At 51.7% G+C, this 22,551-nt stretch overlaps 1 protein-coding gene across 1 annotated transcript in view; it reads left to right on the top strand.

The window, feature by feature from the left end:
• Nucleotides 1-19,014, top strand: part of DHRSX (dehydrogenase/reductase X-linked) — a 97,078-nt gene extending 78,064 nt beyond the window's left edge. The window contains exons 5-7 of the mRNA XM_066357683.1: nt 7,344-7,551; nt 13,582-13,789; nt 18,597-19,014. Of these exons, the coding sequence (XP_066213780.1) occupies nt 7,344-7,551; nt 13,582-13,789; nt 18,597-18,800 (620 nt within the window). The 3' untranslated portion in view covers nt 18,801-19,014. The remainder of the gene's footprint in view (nt 1-7,343; nt 7,552-13,581; nt 13,790-18,596) is intronic.
• Nucleotides 19,015-22,551: the final 3,537 nt, after the last annotated feature.

The raw sequence follows: 22,551 nt of genomic DNA, 5'->3' as shown, positions 1-22,551 counted from the left end.
ATGATAGGTAGATAGATGATAGATAGATAGATAGATAGATAGATAGATGATAGATAGATAGATAGATAGATAGATAGATAGATGATAGATAGATGATAGATAGATAGATGATAGATAAATAGATAGATAGATAGATAGATAGATAGATAGATAGATAGATAATAAATAGACAGATGATAGATGTTATATAGATAGATGATAGATAGATAGATGTACATAGATGATAGATAGATGTTAGATAGATAGATAGATAGATAGATAGATAGATAGATAGATAGATAGATAGATGATAGATAAATAGATAGATGTAGATAGATGATAGGTAGATAGATGATAGATAGATAGATAGATAGATAGATGTTATATAGATAGATGGATAGATGGTAGATAGATAGATAGATAGATGGATAGATAGATAGATGATAGATAAATAGATAGATAGATGATAGATGGATGGATAGATAGATGGATGATAGATAAATAGATAGATGGATGATAAATAAATAGATAGATGATTGATAGATAGATAGATAGATGATAGATACATACATAGATATATAGATTGATGGATGAATAGATAGATAGATGGATGATAGATAAATAGATAGATGATAGATAGATACATAGATGATAGATAGATGGATAGATAGATGATAGATAGGTAGATGTTATATAGATAGATGTAGATAGATAGATAGATAGATGATAGATAGGTAGATAGATAGATAGATAGATGTTATATAGATAGATGTAGACAGATGATAGATAGATAGATAGATAGATAGATAGATAGATGATAGGTAGGTAGATAGATAGATAGATAGATAGATAGATAGATGATGGATAGATAGATAGATAGATGTTATATAGATAGGTAGGTAGATAGATGATAGATAGGTAGATAGATGATAGATAGATAGATAGATAGATAGATAGATAGATGATAGATAGATAGATAGATAGATAGATAGATAGATAGATAGATAGATAGATAGATGATAGATAGATAGATGATAGATACATAGATACATAGATAGGTAGATGATAGATACAATCTGACACCGGAGGTCCGATCCAGCTACCGTCCATATGAATAGGTCTCCCTCCTAGCTAAACAATTTGCTGTCAAGCCTAGCACGTCTAGGGAACACATAGTAGAGACGGAGTGAATGGGGTATTCTAAGCCTTAAGGAGATTAGGGAGAGGATTGGGGGGTGGTGTCCAGTTCCTGTCCCTCTTACCTGACCACTGGGGCCCCGGCGGAAGCAGACGTGAGTATGTCCATCTCTTCTCACCCGAGTGATTGCCTGACTGTCCGCCGGCTGTGTCCCGTGCCACCCGAGTGCCGCAAGCCAGTGGCCACCGCGAGGAAGGCGCAGCCAGCATCGGACACCCCTTTTCCAGCAGATGATCCCCAACTGACCCGATGGAAACCCGGCGAAGCCAGCTCACAGCCGACACCTAGACTGTCCTTCGCTGTGGAGAGCCCCACACCCCCCTGCGAGCCAGACAGAACCCTTCTTCAGAACCCATCACCTGTGGACACCCCCCCCCTAAATTCAACCAGGAATCCCATACCTGCGTCCAGCACCCCTATTCCGTGAGGTGGACCATTTCCAGCGACTCCTGCTGGGTGACCACCCCTAACCCCCCTCCCCCAAGGCGAGGGAACCCCCATCCCTATTTCATTGCCTGGAAATATGTGTGTGGGGCGGGAGGGGGCACAAGAATTTGGGACGGTTTTAGTCCCCAGCATGGAAGCCCAGGCAGACATGAAAGATGGCTCTCTCCTGCAGGGGGAATTTGGTACTGCCCGTTGTCTGGACGCCGCTGGGATGGTCGACCCCGTGGTTCTCGGAGAGATACCCTCCAGGGGTGTGGATTGTCCCCAAATCCTGTGGATTCTCTCCCAGACACACTATCTTGGAAAAGGAGGCAGGAACTCCTCCTCCTGGTTTATCTGACCCGGGATTTTGTAGAGATGACCACACTGCCACGTCACACTCATCATGACTGGACAGTTCGGGAGACAGCCACCATCAAAGGGAGGGGACAGCTCTGACCTGCGGTGGCGCCGTGGATAAAGCGTCGACCTGGTTCCCTGACCTGTGGTGGCGCAGTGGGATAAAGCATCGATCTGGAACGCCGAGGTCGCCGGTTTGAAACCCTGGGCTTGCCTGGTCAAGGCACATATGGGAGTTGATGCTTCCTGCTCCTCCTTTTCTCTCTCTCTCTCTCTCTCTCTCCTCTGAGAATTGAATAAATAAAGTCTTTTAAAAAATTTAAAAAAATAAAAAAGAGTTGACCTGGAATGCTGAGTCAACGGTTCAAAACCCTGGGCTAGCCCTGGCCGGTTTGCTCAGTGGTAGAGCGTCGGCCTGGCATGCAGAAGTCCCAGGTTCGATTCCCAGCCAGGGCATACAGGAGAGGCGCCCATCTGCTTCTCCACCCCTCCCCTTCCTCTCTGTCTCTCTCTTCCCCTCCCACAGCCAAGGCTTCATTGGAGCAAAGATGGCCCAGGCGCTGGGGATGGCTCCTTGGCCTCTGCCCCAGGCGCTAGAGTGGCTCTGGTCGCAACAGAGCAACGACCCCTGGTGGGCGTGCTGGGTGGATCCCGGTCGGGCGCATGCGGGAGTCTGTCTGACTGTCTCTCCCCGTTTCCAGCTTCAGAAAAATACGAAAAAAAAACAACAAAAAAATAAAACCTGGGCTCGCCTGGTCAAGGCAAATAATGGGAGTTGATGCTTCCTGCTCCTCCCCCCTTCTCTCTCTCTGTCTCTCTCTCTCTCTCTGTCTCTGTGACTCTGTCTGTCTTCTCTAAAGTGAATAAATAAATAAAAATAACTTTTATAATAAAAGGGAGGAGACACAGACCCCGTCCCTCGACGGAACTGGTGTCAGAATCACAGGCATGCTGGTCTTTCTGCTCCTGGGGATTCCGTCCCCTGTGTGGAGTCTCCGTGTTCACGAGAGCCCGGTCTCGCCCGGTCAGGGGGGCTCCGTCCCTGGGCAGTGACAACACTATCGGCGTGGAATGAACTGTGTTGTATCTGCAACACAGTTACCCGTGCATGGACCTCGAAATCAGTGACGCAGAGGAAGACGAAGACCGGATGATTTCACCTGTATGCGGAATCTTATAAATAAACAAACAGAACAGAGACAGACTCGCGGACACAGAGAGCAGATGGATGGTCACCGGAGGGCAGGGAGGGTGGGGGTCCGGGTGACCAAGGAGAAGGGACCGAGAGGCACAGGTGGGCAGTCACAGCACAGTCACAGGACGTCACGTCCAGCACAGGGAACAGAGTCAGTCCTATGGTCATCACGACGGATGGTGCCAGGTGGGCGCTGCAAATATCAGAGTAATTATTTTGTAAGTTACCCCCAAAAAAACCCAAAACACCTCAAATCAGTAAATGTGTAAATCAACAGAAGACCGGTCAGAAAACGACATCCCCGAGGGAGAGAGTGACGTTTTCCCAAAATGCCAAAATCCAGGACCGCTTCCTGGAGGCGGCGTTTCCCGAAGTTGTGCTGGACGCTGTCCACAGATCAAGTGTCCCCGAGCCGCTCAGCAGAGCACGCTAGTTCCAGTGACTCTCGCTGTATCTAAATGCAGTGTTTGTTGGGTGCGTAAGACACACGTGGCTTAATGTCCTCATTTGCAGTGACCCAATGCCTTTGTTCCACACGGGTGACCTTCCAGCAACAAGGTCGAGAGATATATTTTTTATGATGTCAGAAGTTTGTGGACAGAGGCGGGCTCACGGGAGGGCGTAGAAAGCATCGGGCGCAGAGGGTGTGGAATAGAAGTCGTGACTTTGCACTTTCACCGGCGTGGACCCAGCTGTCCACATCACCGGTCTTCTTCCTTCTTTCTCTGTGCATACTCCCTGACACACGGACACGCACACAAGTATGTCTGCACACATACACGGAAAATACACACAAACAGCCTGACCAGGCGGTGGCTCAGTGGATAGAGCGTCGGACTGGGATGCGGAGGACCCAGGTTCGAGACCCCCGAGGTCGCCAGCTTGAGCGCGGGCTCATCTGGTTTGAGCAAAAGCTCACCAGCTTGGACCCAAGGTCGCTGGCTCGAGCAAGGGGTCACTCGGTCTGCTGTAGCCTCCCGGTCAAGGCACATATGAGAAAGCAATCAGTGAACAACTAAGGTGCCACAATGAAGAATTGATGCTTCTCGTCTCTCTCCCTTTCTGTCTGTCTGTCCCTGTTTAACCCTCTCTCTCTTGACTCTGTCTCTGTAAAAACAAAAACGCACAAACAAGCCACCGACATGGATGCATGCACAAATCCAAATCCAACGAACACAAATACGCCTGTGTGCGCACACAGCCCACACGTACACACATTCCTCTGCAGAAGCAAACACACACACAGTCGTAGAAACACACAGATGGCAACGCACGTACTCACGCAGGTGTTACACAGACGCACGCCTGCCAAGGAATCCACTGTGAACTCACGCATATCCCAGTACCTCTGCTCAGATGCCTGCAGATACCAACAGGTCTGCCTCTGCAAAGGGGCTCCTGTGTGAATACACCAGCACCGTGCACATGCGTGTGTATATGCAAAGATGAGCACATATGCAAAGCCAATGTGCAAATAGACAGCCTTTCTCATTACTTTATGTGCCAGAGAAAATATATATAATATAAATCCATAGGCGTTCACAAAGGCGTGTGTGTGTGTGTGTAGGAGCACATACACACCAATACCGAAACATGCATGGGTGCCCGTGTGCCCGGGCACAAATGTGTGTGTAATAGCTATACACCAGGGGTCAGGAAGCTTTTTGGCTGGGAGAGCCAAGGACGCCACCTATTTTAAAACGTCATTCCGTGAGAGCCATACAACAACCCGTGGACATGAGGCATCATCCAATAAAAATGTGTTGTTGTCCCGGAGGACAGCTGTGATTGGCTCCAGCCACCCGCAGCCATGAACATGAGCGGTAGGAAATGAGTGGATTGTGATACAGGAGAATGTTTTCTATTTTTAATGTTATTATTTTTTTTAATTAAAGATGTGTCTGTGAGCCAGAGGCAGCCATCCAAAGAGCCACATCTGGCTCGCGAGCCATAGGTTACTGACCCCTGCTGTACACATATGCAGGATGACGTGCACAGATAAAATGCACGGGCACACATGTGCCTGTAAGTACGTACGTATGCACGTGAGTTTGTACAGATATGTGGACGTAGGCACACACTAGTTCAGGGGTCCCCAAACTTTTTTCACAGGGGGCCAGTTCACTGTCTCTCAGACCGTTGGAGGGCCGGACTATAAAAAAACACTATGAACAAATCCCTATGCACACTGCACATATCTTATTTTAAAGTAAAAAAACAAAACGGGAACAAATACAATACTTAAGATAAAGAACAAGTCAATTTAAATCAACAAACTGACCAGTATTTCAATGGGAACTATGCTCCTCTCACTGACCACCAATGAAAGAGGTGCCCCTTCCGGAAGTGCGGCGGGGGCCGGATAAATGGCCTCAGGGGGCCGCAGTTTGGGGACCCCTGCTCTACGCAGTGGGGGGCTGTCTTGGGCCCGGGCAGTGAGAAGCATGGGGCACAGGACATGTTAAAGGCACAATGAACGGCCCCTGGGGGGGACTGGGTGCTGGAGCGTGTGGACAGTCAGGGCAAATCCGTGGCTGAGCATGTCACACGGATGCATTGGGGTAAACCCTGTGAGTGAGGGGTCACCATGGCAACATGCCCAGCCCCATGGACCACAGGAAGTGAGTGCTCCGAGGTGTCTGAGCCACGCCTCCGAGATCCTTGGACCGGGGTCCTTTATTTCTGTGGACGGGTGCTCTGTCCAGGACAAGGGTGATTGATGCCACCACCTTGGTTGCTGTTATTCTAATAATTCCATCAATGGGAAGCCTTCTCCTCTGAGCCCCAAACCTGTGAACAGATGTCCCTGGGCGCCCGTTTTGGGGTGCAGTGAAGAAGGGAACCTTATCCAGGCGCCAGAGAGCTCACCTGTGATACAATATAGAAGCCCATGTGGACACAAGTCCCCGTCCCTGACCCCCCCCTTGGGTCCACGCTCCTGTAAATAAAGTTTCCTAGTTAGATTTGGTCCGAGAGAGGCAAAAGGCCTTCTTGTCCTGATTGGTCGGAGCAGAGGCGCTCTGATTGGTCGGAGCATAGGCGCTCTGATTGGTCGGAGCAGAGGCGCTCTGATTGGTCAGAGCAGAGGCACTCTGATTGGTCGGTTAGGACAGTGGTTCCCCAACCCCCGGACCGCGGACCAGTGCCGGTCCAGCAGAGAAAGAATAAATAAGTTACATTATTTCTGTTTTATTTATATTGAAGTCTGAACGATGTTTTATTTTTTAAAAAATGACCAGATTCCCTCTGTTACAGCCATCTAAGACTCACTCTTACCTGACCCGTGGTGGCGCAGTGGATAAAGCGTCGACCTGGAAATGCTGAGGTCACCGGTTCGAAACCCTGGGCTTGCCTGGTCAAGGCACATATGGGAGTTGATGCTTCCAGCTTCTCCCCCTTCTCTCTCTCTCTGTTTCTCTCTCTCCCTCTCTCTCTCCTCTCTAAAAATGAATAAATAAATAAATAAATTTAAGACTCACTCTTTTTTTTTAATTTTTTTTTATTCATTTTAGAGAGGAGAGGGAGAGACAGAGAGAGAGAGAGAGAGGAGAGACAGACAGAGAGAGAGAGAGAGAGAGAGGAGAGACAGAGAGAGAGAAAAGGGGAGGAGCTGGAAGCATCAACTCCCATATGTGCCTTGGCCAGGCAAGCCCAGGGTTTTGAACCGGCGACCTCAGCATTTCCAGGTCGACGCTTTATCCACTGCGCCACCACAGGTCAGGCCAAGACTCACTCTTGACGCTTGTCTCGGTCACGTGATCCATTGATCCGTCCCCACCCTAAAGGCCGGTGCTTGCAAATATTTTCTGACGTTAAACCGGTCCGTGGCCCCCCCAAAAAAAGGTTGGGGACCACTGGGTTAGGATGCGGATGGGGGTTAGAACTGGGTACCTGCGGTTGGATGGTTTGGGTTGGATGAGGGAAATCTCTGTTCTGTTGAGAGAGGACTCCAGGGACCCCTGGATAGAGGATGCCCGGCTGGTGGCCTGGGACACCCCTGTGCAGAAATGGCCACTGGGCTCTGCTTCTCCATTTGAGCCGCCCGGAGCCATGCTTATTATTAGCAGGGTGTGTTCTCCGTCAGGGTTCCCCAGGTTCGGCAAGGGGACCCGGCAGCCGGGAGCTCAGAGCTGGCCGGCCACCACCTGTCCCCTAACGCCCCCCCCCAATGCCCTCTGTCCCCAGCGGGCGTGATGATGGTCCCCGAGAGGCGGACGGCGGACGGCTTTGAAGAGCACTTCGGTCTGAACTACCTGGGGCACTTCCTGCTGACCAACCTCCTGCTGGACGCCCTCCGGGCCTCGGGACGTCCCGGCCGCAGCGCCAGGGTGGTGACCGTGTCCTCAGCCACGCATTACGTCGGCGAGCTGGACCTGGAGGACCTGCAGGGCAGGTGGGTGCAGGGTCCCGTCCCCCTCCTCACAGTGTCTTCCCAGCTCAGGGTCCCCTGAGAACACACGTCACCAACCACTTTATTTTTTTATTTATTTATTTTTTTTCATTTTTCTGAAGCTGGAAACAGGGAGAGACAGTCAGACAGACTCCCGCATGCGCCCGACCGGGATCCACCCGGCACGCCCACCAGGGGGCGACGCTCTGCCCACCAGGGGGCGATGCTCTGCCCATCCTGGGTGTCGCCATGTTGCGACCAGAGCCACTCTAGCGCCTGAGGCAGAGGCCACAGAGCCATCCCCAGCGCCCGGGCCATCTTTGCTCCAATGGAGCCTTGGCTGCGGGAGGGGAAGAGAGAGACAGAGAGGAAAGCGCGTTGGAGGGGTGGAGAAGCAGATGGGCGCTTCTCCTGTGTGCCCTGGCCGGGAATCGAACCCGGGTCCTCCGCACGCTAGGCCGACGCTCTACCGCTGAGCCAACCGGCCAGGGCTACCAACCACTTTATTTTATCTTTTTAGGGTTTTATAACAATTTATTTATTTATTTATTTTATTTTTTTACAGGGACAGAGAGAGAGTCAGAGAGAGGGACAGACAGACAGGAACGGAGAGAGATGAGAAGCATCAATCATTAGTTTTTCGTTGCGCATTGCGACAGCTTAGTTGTTCATTGATTGCTTTCTCATATGTGCCATGACCATGGGGCTACAGCAGAGTGACTGACCCCTTGCTCGAGCCAGCGACCTTGGGTACAAGCTGGTGAGCTTTTGCTCAAACCAGATGAGCCCGCGCTCAAGCTGGCGACCTCGGGGGTCTCGAACCTGGGTCCTCCACCTCCCAGTCTGACGCTCTATCCACTGCACCACCGCCTGGTCAGGCTATAACAATTTAATTAAATGTGTTCATATTTTAAAGAACGTAGAACAGTGCCTGGCACATAATAGTACTAGGTATAGATTTGTTAAATAAATAAGTAAAAGATATCAAGTATCTGTTTATTATCTTTTATTAACTATCCCAGGATATTCTCTTTTTTAAATTTTTTTTATTAATTTTAATAGGGTGACATTTATCAGTCAGGGTATATAGGTTCAGAGAAAACATCTCCAGGTTATTTTGACATTTGATTAGGTTGTATACCCCGCACCCAAAGTCAAATTATCTTCTATCACCTTCTATCTGGTTTTCTTTATTTTATTTTTTTAATGTTTATCGTGTTGATTTTAGAGACAGTCAGGGACATCGAGCTGTTCCTGTTCGTCAGTGGTCCTCAACCTTTTTTGGGCCACGGACCGGTTTAATGTCAGAAAATATTTTCATGAACCGGCCTTTAGGGTGGGATGAATAAATGGATCACGTGACCGAGACAAGCGTCAAGAGTGAGTCTTAGACGGATGTAACAGAGGGAATCTGGTCATTTTTTAAAAATAAAACATCGTTCAGACTTCAATATAAATAAAATGGAAATAATGTCAGTTATTTATTCTTTTTTTTTGTGGACCAGTACCAAATGGCCCACAGACTGGTACCGGTCCGCGGCCCTGGGGTTGGGGACCAGTGTTGTAGGTGCCCTGAGCGGGGATCGAACCGGCAACCTCTGCGCTTCCCGGTGATGCTCTAACCAACGAAGCCATCCAGCCAGGGCCGTCCCCAACCATATTGTTTATGGACCCGTCTCAGAGCAATCATTATAATGACAGTATCTACTAATTGTTCAGTGTTTGATCGACACACGTGTGACCTCATTATCTGCACATCAGCCCGATAATACAGCGAGGAAAGTCTCATCGATAAATACTACAATTTTCCTCATTTTTCACACACGCCAGACTTGAAGAATGATGTGTTTCCTTTAGCGGCTTCCAAATATTGCTAGGCGATCGCGGGCACAGCCGTGGAGCAGTTGAAAATCCATCAGTTTGGAGCTGGCTGTGTTGTCAGAAGCAGTGAATTTCTCTAGGCAAACCTTTTGCAGGGTTCTGTCCTAATGCATCCCGAAACACATTGGTTTTTGTACCATTTTTTTTTTATTTTTATTTATTAATTTTAGAGAAGACAGAGAGAGAGAAGGGGGGAGGAGCAGGAAGCATCAACTCCCATATGTGCCTTGACCGGGCAAGCCCAGGGTTTCGAACCGGCGACCTCAGCATTTCCAGGTCGACGCTTGATCCACACTGCGCCACCACAGGTCAGGCTTTACCACTTTTTAATCGAGGTATGATCGGCATAGGATGGTTTGAGACGTGTATGTGACATTCGTCCTCATAACTATCTGCCACCATTTTCTCCCCATGATGACATCAGAAAACTTGTCAGCAAAGATATTAAGACTTACATTCAGCCTCACCAGGTGGTGGCGCAGTGGATACAACATCAGCCTGGAATGCTGTGGACCCAGGTTCAAAACCCCGAGGTTGCCAGCTTGAGCGTGGGCTCATCTGGTTTGAACAAGGCTCACCAGCTTGGACCCAAGGTCGCTGGCTTGAGCAAGGGGTTACTCGGTCTGCTGGAGCCCCACGGTCAAGGCACATATGAGAAAGCAATCAATGAACAACTAAGATGCTGCAACTATGAGTTGATGTTTCTCATCTCTCTCCCATCTCTCTGTCCCTATCTGTCAGTCTCTCTCTCTCTCTCTCTCTTGCTCTGTTAAAAAAAAAAAAAAAAAAAAGACATCTAGTTGACCTAGAACGACACTGGTTTGATCAGCTTGATTCCATATTTTTTGCCCCAATAAATATTATAATCGTAGTTTCTCTTCTTAATAATGCCTTCTTTTCTGTAGCTCATGTTACTGTCAGGACACAGTGTATGACACTACACTCAGAACATACAAAAATAAGTGTCCATCGTCTGTACGTGAGCGGTAAGCCTTCCTTTCCACGGGAGGCCGTTAAGGAGTTACGTTCAGGTCGGGTCATACGCACGCATTCACCCGCGTGACGGTTGGCAACGCCAACCCTCCCCCCCCCGGGTTGATCAAGGGTCAACTGTAATATTGTTTTGAGAGAGAGAGACAGGGAGACAGAAGTGGGACAGGGAAGGGGACTATCAGAAATATTTAAACCTTGCTATCCCCGCTCAGTTGCAGTGAATTACCCACAGAAACTTCCTCATCACTTTAGAGATGCTACTGAGAGTTTGAAGGTTACAGCGACCTTGGCCACGTCAGGCTGAGTTGCCATCAGATAAGATGAACTAGACCAGGGGTTAGTCAACCTTTTCATACCTACCGCCCACTTCTGTATCTCTGTGAGTAGTAACATTTTCTCACCGCCCACCGGTTTCACAGCCGTGGTGATTTATAAAGTAGGGAAGTCACTTGACTTTATAAAATGTTTCAAGCAGAGTGACAGCCAGTGAAAGCATAGAATCGTAATTACTTACCAAGTACTTTGTGTCGGATTTTCACTACGTTTGGCAGAACCAATCTTTATAAAACAACTTACTCTAGTTCAATCTATCCTTTTATTTATACTTTGGTTGCTTCGCTACTACCCACCATGAAAGCTGGAATGCCCACTCGTGGGCAGTAGGGACCAGGTTGACCACCACTGAAAAAAATACGATCGGACGTCGAGAGCGGCTGCTCCCAGATAACGTGAGGGAGTCCTGGCTTTCAGTACCGGAGCGCCCGATGAAAACGTCGTCAGCCCGAGGCGGCCGTTGGTGGGGACAGCCTGCCAATTCTGCCTCTGAGCCAACAGTTCCTTCTCAAGAATAGAAAATTTAAGGAAAAGGAAAATAAATCTAAACCTTAAAGCTCACCGGGCGTCTGTAAACGTCAGCATGGCACACAATTGGAGAGCAGGGGGTTTTTCCCCCCAGAAAGGGAACAATTTGCATGGTATTCATGGTGACTTAGTCCCAGAAAAAGACCCTCCCTCCCCACCACGGATTTCAAACCATGGACGCCCCCCCTCAACAAAAGTCTCTGACCTGCACTGGTTTTATTTTCTTTGTTTGTTTGTTTGTTTTGCATTTTTAAATCTTTTACCAAGCCTCACAGCTTTTTTTTGTATTTTTCTGAAGCTGGAAACGGGGAGAGACAGTCAGACAGACTCCCGCATGCGCCCGACCGGGATCCACCCGGCATGTCCACCAGGGGCGATGCTCTGCCCACCAGGGGGCGATGCTCTGCCCACCAGGGGGCGATGCTCTGCCCCTCTGGGGCATCGATCTGCCGTGACCAGAGCCACTCTAGCGCCTGGGGCAGAGGCCAAGGAGCCATCCCCAGCGCCCGGGCCATCTTTGCTCCAATGGAGCCTTGGTTGCAGGAGGGGAAGAGAGAGACAGAGAGGAAGGAGAGGGGGAGGGGTGGAGAAGCAGATGGGCGCTTCTCCTGTGTGCCCTGGCCGGGAATCAAACCCGGGACTTCTGCACGCCAGGCTGACGCTCTACCGCTGAGCCAACCGGCCAGGACCCTCACAGCTTTTATTTACTTTATCAAAAAGGAAATACGTGTCTAATAAAGGACATCTGGCATTTTTCAAAAATTTTTTATACGTCTGTGGTCTGGTCTGGACGTGTTAAGTTTTATGTCTTCTGTAGAAATTTATTTTTTTAATCTTTTTAAACGTCGTGACATTTACATGGGGGCACCGTTAGAATGTCCCTAGCGATGGCGGTGAACGCCCTCACTCCAGGGTGGACGTGAAGTCCTGACGGGAGCCCAGAGGCACAGACTTCTCGAGCCACAGCGAGGTGGTGGGTGGACACGGTGGACCGGGGGGAGTTATGCCGCCATCGGGGTCAAAGAGAACGCAGAGCGCAGGGTTTCACGGGCTCGCTGTTTGTGGGCAAATTTGAAGCACACAACGGTGGCAACTGCAGGTCAGGGTCACTCTGTTATCTAAGCCATGGAGGGGCTTCCCGGATGGGGGTCACCCTCATTCCCTACGTGTTTATTTTGCTGCTATGTGGGCCACATGGGTGGTGACGTCTCTATTGGTGCACGGTGTCTTTGCAAAGGACGCCTCGCGGTCTAAACCTAATGTGAGGCGCCCACACGACCCCCCCGTAATGCCCTCTGGGTCCATCCCTGCTGTCACCAAGGGGGCGCGGCATCCTTTTTTAGGGCCGCGTAGTATTCCGTCGCGCTCGGAAAGACGGGGACCATGTGATGTCACGCGTGTGTGGAATCCTTTGAATACAATTCACTAACAAGTACAATGGAGACAGACTCACGGACACAGGAAGCAAGCTGATAGTTTGAGGAGGGGACAAGATAAAGGATTGAGCCCCCCTCCCCCTAAAAAAAGGCAAGAACAGTAAAGGAGAGAGAAAAACGCACAGACGTGGGCAATAGAGCGATGATGGCTTACGCAGCGAGGAGGATGAATAAATGGTGTTGGACGCAGACGTGACTTACGTGGGGGGTGAACACGCAATACGGCATACGGAGAGGTGGCTAGAATTAGGCTCCTGACACCAGTGCCGTCTCGTTCATCTGCATCACTCCAATAAATTCCATGAAAAATCTTTATTTAACGGCACCAAGCCCTGGCCGGTTGGCTCAGCGGTAGAGCGTTGGCCTGGCGTGCGGGGGACCTGGGTTCGATTCCCGGCCAGGGCACACAGGAGAAGCGCCCATCTGCTTCTCCACCCCTCCCCCTCTCCTTCCTCTCTGTCTCTCTCTTCCCCTCCCGCAGCCAAGGCTCCATTGGAGCAAAGATGGCCCGGGCGCTGGGGATGGCTCCATGGCCTCTGCCCCAGGCGCTAGAGTGGCTCTGGTCGCGGCAGAGCGACACCCCGGAGGGGCAGAGCATCGCCCCCTGGTGGGAAGAGCCCCCTGGTGGGCGTGCCGGGTGGATCCCGGTCAGGCGCATGCGGGAGTCTGACTGTCTCTCCCCGTTTCCAGCTTCAGAAAAATACAAAAAAAATACAAAAAAATCAAATAAAATAACGGCACCTGAGAGGTCTCCCCTCATAGAGAAACCGGGAGGTGGACTTTGAAGCCAGAGACGGGGACAGGGACAGGGACAGGGACCCCAGCGACAACATCTGACCCGTCTCCCACGTTGCTTCCCCAGCGGCGGCTACTCCGCCCACGGCGCCTACGCCCAGAGCAAGCTGGCGCTGGTCCTGTTCACGTACCACCTGCAGAGGCTGCTGGACGCGCAGGGCAGCCCCGTCACGGCCAACGCGGTGGACCCGGGCGTAGTCGACACCGAGCTGTACAGGCACGTCTTCTGGGGCACCCGGCTGGTGAAGAAGGTGTTCGGCCGCTGGCTCTTCAAGGTGAGCTTCTCATCCACGTGGTGCTTTTGTGCAAAACAGCCAGCAAGGGGGACGGACGTGTTTGGTCATCGCTCTGCAGGCGGAGGTACCGTCCTGGCGTCCCCTGAGAGCTGGGGTCGCGAGGGTGGCCACCGACTGTCCCCTCGGGCATTGCACGCCGGGCTCGGAGTTTCTGTACAGAGGAGAACATACATTCGGGTGCAGAGAAGGGCGGTGGTGAGGTGAGGTTACATTCTCAGACGCACGGAAAGGAATTCAACCAGGAAAGACTCAAAGATCAGGGGGGGTTGGGGGAAGGGGGGTCTGAGTTGAGAAATCGAGGGGCCATATCAGCACGGGAAACAGGGGGAAATGCCCCGGTGGGTATTTGGGGACGGTCCACCTTCCGGTGTGTCTGTCAGGTCCCCGGTTCCGCGGTGAGTGTGTGTGTGTGTGTGTGTGTGTGTGTGTGTGTGTGGCACAGAGGACAGGCGTTGCTTCCAATCAGAGGGGTGGAGGGCTGGCAGGTGGCAGATGTGGCCATGTTGGGTCTGTGATAGGGACGCAAATTGAGGGTCAACGTGGAGGGGGGGGCATTGAGGCTCCCGGGAGACCCCTCCCCCTCAGCGTAGTCCCCTTATGATCTCCCCCCCATGGGCATAGGCGTTGCTTCTTCCAGACAGAGACGTGGAGGGCTGGCAGGTGGCAGATGTCGCCATGGTGAGTCTGTGATAGGGACGCAAATTGAGGGTCAACGTGGGGGGGCCATTGAGGCTCCCGGGAGACCCCTCCCCCTCAGCGTAGACCCCTTATGATCTCCCCCCCCATGGGCATAGGTGTTGCTTCTTCCAGACAGAGGCGTGGAGGGCTGGCAGGTGGCAGATGTCGCCATGTTGGGTCTGTGATAGGGACGCAAATTGAGGGTCAACATGGGGGGGGCATTGAGGCTCCCGGGAGACCCCTCCCCCTCAGCATAGTCCCCTTATGATCTCCCCCCATGGGCATAGGCGTTGCTTCTTCCAGACAGAGGCGTGGAGGGCTGGCAGGTGGCAGATGTCGCCATGGTGAGTCTGTGATAGGGACGCAAATTGAGGGTCAACGTGGAGGGGGAGCGTTGAGGCTCCCGGGAGACCCCTCCCCCTCAGCGTGGACCCCTTATGATCTCCCCTCCATGGGCATAACCATTTTTTCCCCGGTCTCTTACTCCCGGTGAATACCATCTCCCGAGAGAGCGTTCCCCAAACTGCGTCACTCCGACTCTCAGCGATGCAATGACAAGTCTCGTTTATTTCACCCGCGGACCGTGGTATTCGGTGCCCGGGCCAATCCCACCCTGAGATGCGTTCCTTTCGCTGTTCATTCTGTTTTGATTTTCTTTTTACTCTCTTGTGCCGAAGCGTCGACCCATCTCCCTGCTCACACCGCCTCTTACACGCTCCACGGTGTTGGGACGACGTCCTACATTCACTCCATTCCATTGCCCCCCGGGAGCCCACGGAATAAACACCCGTGGCCACGAAATAAAATGAGTGATGTTTCAACTTACGGCAGAGGGAGCTTCGGCCAGGGTCCCTCCTCGTCTGCTCAGCAGCGGACGGTCACTTCCCGCCACGTGACACCAGGGGTCACTTGGTCATCTGGGCAGGTGGGGCTGACAGGTTTGCCCATGGCCACCCCCGGGGGTAGATAATTCTGCCGTGCGGGGTTCACGGGTCTAAACTAAAAGTCGACGAGAGAGGAAGTATTTTCGGTTTTGCAGGCTCTTCCGGGTCTCCTGAGTGCATACTTCTCCTTTTCTCTATTTTTTTTTTTTTTTAAATAACTCTTGCCTGACCAGGTGATGGTGCAGTGGATAGAGTATCGGACTGGGATGCTGATGACCCAGGTTCAAAACCCCGAGATCGCCAGCTTGAGCGCGGGCTCATCTGGTTTGAGCAAAGCTCACCAGCTTGAGCTCAAGGTTGCTGGCTCGAGCAAGGGGTCACTCACTCTGCTGTAGCCCCACGGTCAAGGCACCTATGAGAAAGCAATCAATGAACAACTAAGGAGCCGCAACGAAAAACTGATGATTGATGCTTCTCATCTCTCTCCGTTCCTGTCTGTCTGTCTGTCTCTCTCGCTAAAAAAAATAAATAAAAACCCTTTAAGAATACAAAAGCATTCTAGCTTAAATAGCTGTTTAGCGTTCCAAGACCCCGGCCGGACTCGACGGTCTCCTCAAAGCGTTTTCTGAATCAGTGTTGGGGAGAAGGCACCACATGTTGGGCGGGAGTATTGACCCGGGAGGCCGGGGGCCTGGGTTCGAATCCCCGCTTCTCCGCCCACGCCTTGCGCGCCTTGGGATGTGTCCCCGCGGGGGACAACAGGGACCTGGTGCGTCGTAGTGACCACCAGGTTGATGTTTCCTCTCCGCGGTCCGGTTTGCCCTGGCGTAAGCTCTTCATTCCTGCGCTCCCGGTAAGAGCGGGCGGGGAGGAGGTGTGACTGCAGTTCTCGTTGGCCCGCTGAGGAGACGGGGGCTTCAAGAGGGACGGTGTTCAGGCGGGGGCTTTGGTGCCTCTGTGCGCATGCTTAGACACGCCTGGTCACTCTACCTGAGTGCGTGTGTGTGCGTGCGTGTGTGTGTGCATCTACATGTCTGCGTGTGCATGTATTTCTGTGTGCATGTAGACATGTGTATGCATGTGAATATCTGTGCAGATATATATATTTGTGTGTATGTGAGCACATGTATGCATCTACATGTCTGCGTATGTGTGTATTTATATGTGCATGTAGATATGTGTATGCATGTGAATATCTGCAGATAAATATATTTGTGTGTATGTGAGCACATGTGTGCATCTACATGTCTGCGTATGTGTGTATTTATATGTGCATGTAGACATGTGTATGCATGTGAATATCTGTGCAGATATATATATTTGTGTGTATGTGAGCACATGTATGCATCTACATGTCTGCGTGTGCATATATTTCTGTGTGCATGTAGATATATGTTATGCATGTGAATATCTGTCTGCAGATAAATATATTTGTGTGTATATGAGCACATGTGTGCATCTACATGTCTGCATATGTGTGTATTTATATGTGCATGTAGATATGTGTATGCATGTGAATATCTGCAGATAAATATATTTGTGTGTATGTGAGCACATGTGTGCATCTACATGTCTGCGTATGTGTGTATTTATATGTGCATGTAGACATGTGTATGCATGTGAATATCTGTGCAGATATATATATTTATGTGTATGTGAGCACATGTATGCATCTACATGTCTGCGTGTGCATATATTTCTGTGTGCATGTAGATATATGTTATGCATGTGAATATCTGTCTGCAGATAAATATATTTGTGTGTATATGAGCACATGTGTGCATCTACATGTCTGCATATGTGTGTATTTATATGTGCATGTAGATATGTGTATGTATGTGAATATCTGTGTCTGTACAGATAAATATACTTGTGTATATGTGAGCACATGTATGCATCTACATGTCTGCGTGTGCATGTATTTCTGTGTGCATGTAGACATGTGTATGCATGTGAATATCTGTGCAGATATATATATTTGTGTGTATGTGAGCACATGTATGCATCTACATGTCTGTGTGTGCATATATTTCTGTGTGCATGTGTAAATATGTGTGCATGCATGTGAATGTCTGCAGATAAATATATGTGTGTATGTGAGCACATGTGTGCATCTACATGTCTGCGTGTACATGTATTTCTGTGTGCATGTAGATATATGTATGCATGTGAATATGTGCAGATAAATATGATATTTGTGTGTATGTGACCACATGTATGCATCTACATGTCTGCATGTGCAGGTATTTTTGTATGAACATAAATATTTGTGTATAGATGTCAATATCTGCATATAAATCCATTTGTATGTATGTAAGCACATCTGTGTGCATTTATATGTCTGCGTGTGCACGTGAGTATTTCTGTGTGCGTGTAAATACGTGTATATCTATAAATCTCTGCATTGGTGCACATATATTTCTGTATGTGAGAATGTATGTGCTGTAGTTTACACAAAGCTTTAGGTTTCATGTCTCAAGTTTCGTCAGCAAAAGTGCTTGAGAGACACTTCCAGTGCCGATTTGGGGGGCGCGTCCGCACCCGGAAACCGTGACCGTTTGTCCCTGTGAGTCTGACCATGAATAGAGTGTCTGCCGTCAGTCACGCGGAGGTCCGGGCTTGGGCTCGTCGAGCGGATTTTCCTAAAGCCGATCGCAAAAGATGAGCTCCCCAAAAGCTGTCGTCAGGACGGGGAAGCAGTCGAGAGGGAATTCTCGTCATTTCTGGAGGTTCCATCGCGGTCAGGACGACCCTTCTGAGGTCAGGGTTTCTCATTGCCCTGAGCTTCCCGTCCTGTCCTGCTTGTCGGGCGCTGGACGGCTGTTTGATCCTGCTGACCACACACACACACACACACACACACACACACACACGTGGCTCCATCTAATGGCTCCTTCCTCACCCTTTCTCAACCTCAGAGGCCGTCCGCCTGTCTGTCCCCTTGGGGACGATGGCCATGCCGTTCGGTGTCTCAGGGGAGTTGCAGAACTGAATCTTCCCATCGGGGATTTTCCTGGGCGGCCGCGTTATCGGGACCAATGGACCCATGACGTGGAAATCCGACCGTTATGGGTGCGTGCTCCTATTCACTGGCTCGTGTTGGGAAGAAACCCAACAGGCACGGAATTGGGGTGGAGCCGTCTTCCCAGCTGAGCCCGTGGGGACCCAGCTGTCCTGCTCCGCACGCTGACTCAGGCCCCGATCCTCTCTTCTTCTCCCCGCAGACCCCGGAGGAGGGGGCCTGGACATCCGTCTACGCGGCCGTCAGCTCCGAGCTGGAGGGCGTGGGCGGCCGCTACCTCTACAACGAGCGAGAGACCAAGTCGAAGGCGGTCACCTACGACCGGGAGCTGCAGCGGGAGCTCTGGGCCAGGAGCTGCCGCTTGAGCGGCATCCCGGACGTGACCGAGGACATCATCTCGGGATAGCTGCCCGCCCCCCTCCGCCCCGCCCGGGGGGGGGGAGGGCTCTGTACCCCAAAACTCTCCTGTTCACAGCACCCCCTTCACGGGAGAGAAATCAAGGACCACAAGACACACTGAATGTTGTCACCCCAAGTGGGTGGTTCTCTGCCACAAATCTTGTGATTCCCAAGTGCCACATGGTCACAGGTGCCTCAAACGATTAAATCCTGCCACACGAGCGTACGTACGGTTTTTGTTGGCGGCTCGGGCAGAAGTGTTTCTCAACAGACGAGCCCTTCCGAGGGGGCAGACTGCTCTCAGGATGCCGGTGCTTGGGGGGGGGGGTCCCCTGCGTCCTCCCTCCTCCCTCCTCCCACGTGAGTCGTTCGTCTCGAGAGCAGGTCTTCCTTTTGGGGGCCCCCAAGGGAGGGGCACGTGAGCCTTCCCCAGCGTGTTGGTCAGGGTGGACGGGACACGTCTTCTGCTGTAACCTCTGCACCGTGGGGACCTGTCGGGGGTGGTGTAGGACAGGGACCTGGTCACCTCTCAGCATGGGGTTCTGTAGGACAGGGACCTGGTCACCTGTCCCCATGGGGTCTGTGTGACAGGGACAGGGACCTGGTCACCTCTCACTATAAAGTTCTGTAGGACAGGGACAGAGGGACCTGGTCACCTGTCAGCATGGGGTTCTCTAGGACAGGGACCTGGTCACCTGTCCCCATGGGGTCTGTGGGACAGGGACAGGGATCTGGTTACCTCTCACCGTGGGGTTCTGTGGGACAGGGACAGGGACCTGGTCACCTCTCAGCATGGGGTTCTGTAGGACAGGGACCTGGTCACCTGTCACCATGTGGTCTGTGGGACAGGGACAGGGACCTGGTCACCTCTCAGCATGGGGTTCTGTAGGACAGGGACCTGGTCACCTGTCACCATGTGGTCTGTGGGACAGGGACCTGGTCACCTGTCCCCATGGGGTCTGTGTGACAGGGACAGAGGGACCTGGTCACCTGTCAGCATGGGGTTCTGTAGGACACAGACCTGGTCACCGGTCAGCATGGGGTTCTGTAGGACACAGACCTGGTCACCTGTCCCCATGGGGTCTGTGTGACAGGGACAGGGACCTGGTCACCTCTCACTATAAAGTTCTGTAGGACAAGGACAGGGACCTGGTCACCTCTCACTATAAAGCTCTGTGGGACAAGAACCTGGTCACCTCTCACCGTGGGGTTCTGTGGGACAAGGACGTGGTCACCTCTCACCGTGGGGTTCTGTGGGACAAGGACGTGGTCACCTCTCACCGTGGGGTTCTGTGGGACAGGGACCTGGCCACCTCTCACCGTGGGGTCTGTGGGACAGGGACAGGGACCTGGTCACCTCTCACCATGGGGTTCTGTGGGACAGGGACAGGGACCTGGTCACCTCTCACCGTGGGGTTCTGTGGGACAGGGACAGGGACCTGGTCACCTCTCACCGTGGGGTTCTGTGGGACAGGGACAGGGACCTGGCCACCTCTCACCGTGGGGTCTGTGGGACAGGGACAGGGACCTGGTCACCTCTCACTGTAAAGTTCTGTAGGACAGGGATGGGGACCTGGTCACCTCTCAGCATGGGGTTCTGTGGGACAGGGACCTGGTCACCTCTCAACATGGGGTTCTGTAGGACAGGGACAGGGACCTGGTCACCTCTCAGCATGGGGTTCTGTGGGACAGGGACCTGGTCACCTGTCACCATGCGGTCTGTGTAACAGGGACAGGAACCTGGTCACCTCTCAGCATGGGGTTCTGTGGGACAGGGACAGGGACCTGGTCACCTCTCAGCATGGGGTTCTGTGGGACAGGGATTTTTTTTTTTTTTTGGAAAAGACGGTGATGTTGGGAGGAATCGAAGGCCAGCCGGAAAAGGCAGGACCAGCTAAGCGAGGGACTGATTGACCGCACGAAAGAGCCGTCGACTGGCCGGGTGCTCAGGAGCTAAGACAGGGACAGGGTCACCAGCAGTCACGGCCGCCCCAACGCCACGCAGACACGCCGACGGGCGGATTTCTGCGCTCTCCGGAATCTCACGGCTTTTCACCTCACGTTCCTTTTTATCATGAAAAAGAATGATGGGAAAACAGACGGATCGCTCACCCCGGACTCCGTCTGGAAGCGCAAAGTTTCATAGCGTGACGGACGGACAGGCACACGGCGGAGCGGCCGCTGTCCTGGGCAGGACGTCCTCGTCCTTCCTCCCAATCGGCAAGTCTGTCCCCGCTAAACACGCAGCCCTCAGCCCCGGGGCCAGCCCCCCCTACCTCCGGACACTCCCGCTGCATCCAATCCCAGCTGCGTGGCGATTTCCGCTTTGAGGCATGCAAATCAGTGTGGGTCCGTGCCTTTGCGTGTGTGATTCATAAATCAAGAGGGGGGAAAGAGATGGACAGAGCGAGGGAAAGACAGACAGACAGTGAGAGGGAGGGCCCCTTTTTATAAATATAATAAAAAAAATGGTACCATGACAACGGACCCCTTGTACATAAAACCGTGCGCCTCTGACTTGGAACACCCGTCCACGCCCCTGTGGGCATCGCCCCGTTTTCCACATGCAGTGTCTTGCACGAGGACAAGCTCTTGGGATGCAGAAGCCTGGACATCTCTCTCTCCCTCTCTTTTCTTCCTCTTCCTCTTCCTCTTCTTCTTCCTTCTTCCTCTTCCTCCCCTTCTTCTTCCTTCTTCCTCTTCCTCCCCTTCTTCCTTCTTCCTTCCTCTTCTTCTTCTTCCTTCTTCCTCTTCCTCTTCATCTTCTTCCTCCTCCTCTTCCTCCCCTTCTTCTTCCTTCTTCCTCTTCCTCCCCTTCTTCCTTCTTCCTTCCTCTTCCTCTTCTTCCTTCCTCTTCTTCCTCTTCCTTCTTCCTCTTCTTCCTCCTCCTCTTCCTCTCCTTCTTCCTCTTCCTCTCCTTCTTCCTTCTTCTTCCTCTTCCTCTTCCTCCAAGAAGGCTTCTTCCTTCTTCCTTCCTCTTCTTCCTCTTCCTTCTTCCTCTTCCTCTTCATCTTCTTCCTCCTCCTCTTCCTCTCCCTCTCCTTCTTCCTTCTTCTTCCTCTTCCTCCCCTTCTTCCTTCTTCCTTCCTCTTCTTCCTCTTCCTTCTTCCTCTTCCTCTTCATCTTCTTCCTCCTCCTCTTCCTCTCCTTCTTCCTTCTTCTTCCTCTTCCTCTTCCTCCCCTTCTTATTCTTCTTCTTCTCCTCTCTTCCTCCTTCCTTCCTCTTCCTCTTCCTCTTCTTCTTCCTTCCTCTTCCTCTTCTTTCTTCCTCTTCCTCTTCCTCTTCTTATCCTTCTTCTCCTTCTTCTTCTCCTTCTTTTCCTTCTTCTCCTTCGTCCAGGGAGCAGCAGACATTGCTTACATCCCGAGACCGTCCACACGATGAATTTTTAAATGGTGTGTTTCTGGAGAAACTCGAGCTCTGTTTTGCAAAGCAACACACAGCAGGGCGAGATGTCGCGACAGGCACCCCCGCCCACCCTTGCCCGAGAACAGCACCTCCCCTCCCCACACCACGAGGGCTGAGGGACCGCAAGTTGGTGGCCATGCTGAGTTCAGCTCCGGGGACACGGAGCCCTGCCGCCTGGCAGATCCAGTGACCCTTCTGTGGTGCTGCAGGTCGGACCCCTCGGAGGGAATGTTCCCCTGTCAGCTCCTTGGGACGTCTCTCGTTTACAGAGCAGCAGGGCCTCTCACCCCGGGTCACTGGGCAACTCGCTGATGCGGGGCGTCCGGTCACCCTGTACCCGCCGACTCAC

Source organism: Saccopteryx leptura, chromosome X (genome assembly GCF_036850995.1).
Source record: "Saccopteryx leptura isolate mSacLep1 chromosome X, mSacLep1_pri_phased_curated, whole genome shotgun sequence".
NCBI classification, from domain to species: domain Eukaryota; kingdom Metazoa; phylum Chordata; class Mammalia; order Chiroptera; family Emballonuridae; genus Saccopteryx; species Saccopteryx leptura.
Note: the sequence above shows the minus strand (reverse complement) of the source record. Positions and strands in the feature narration are given on the sequence as shown.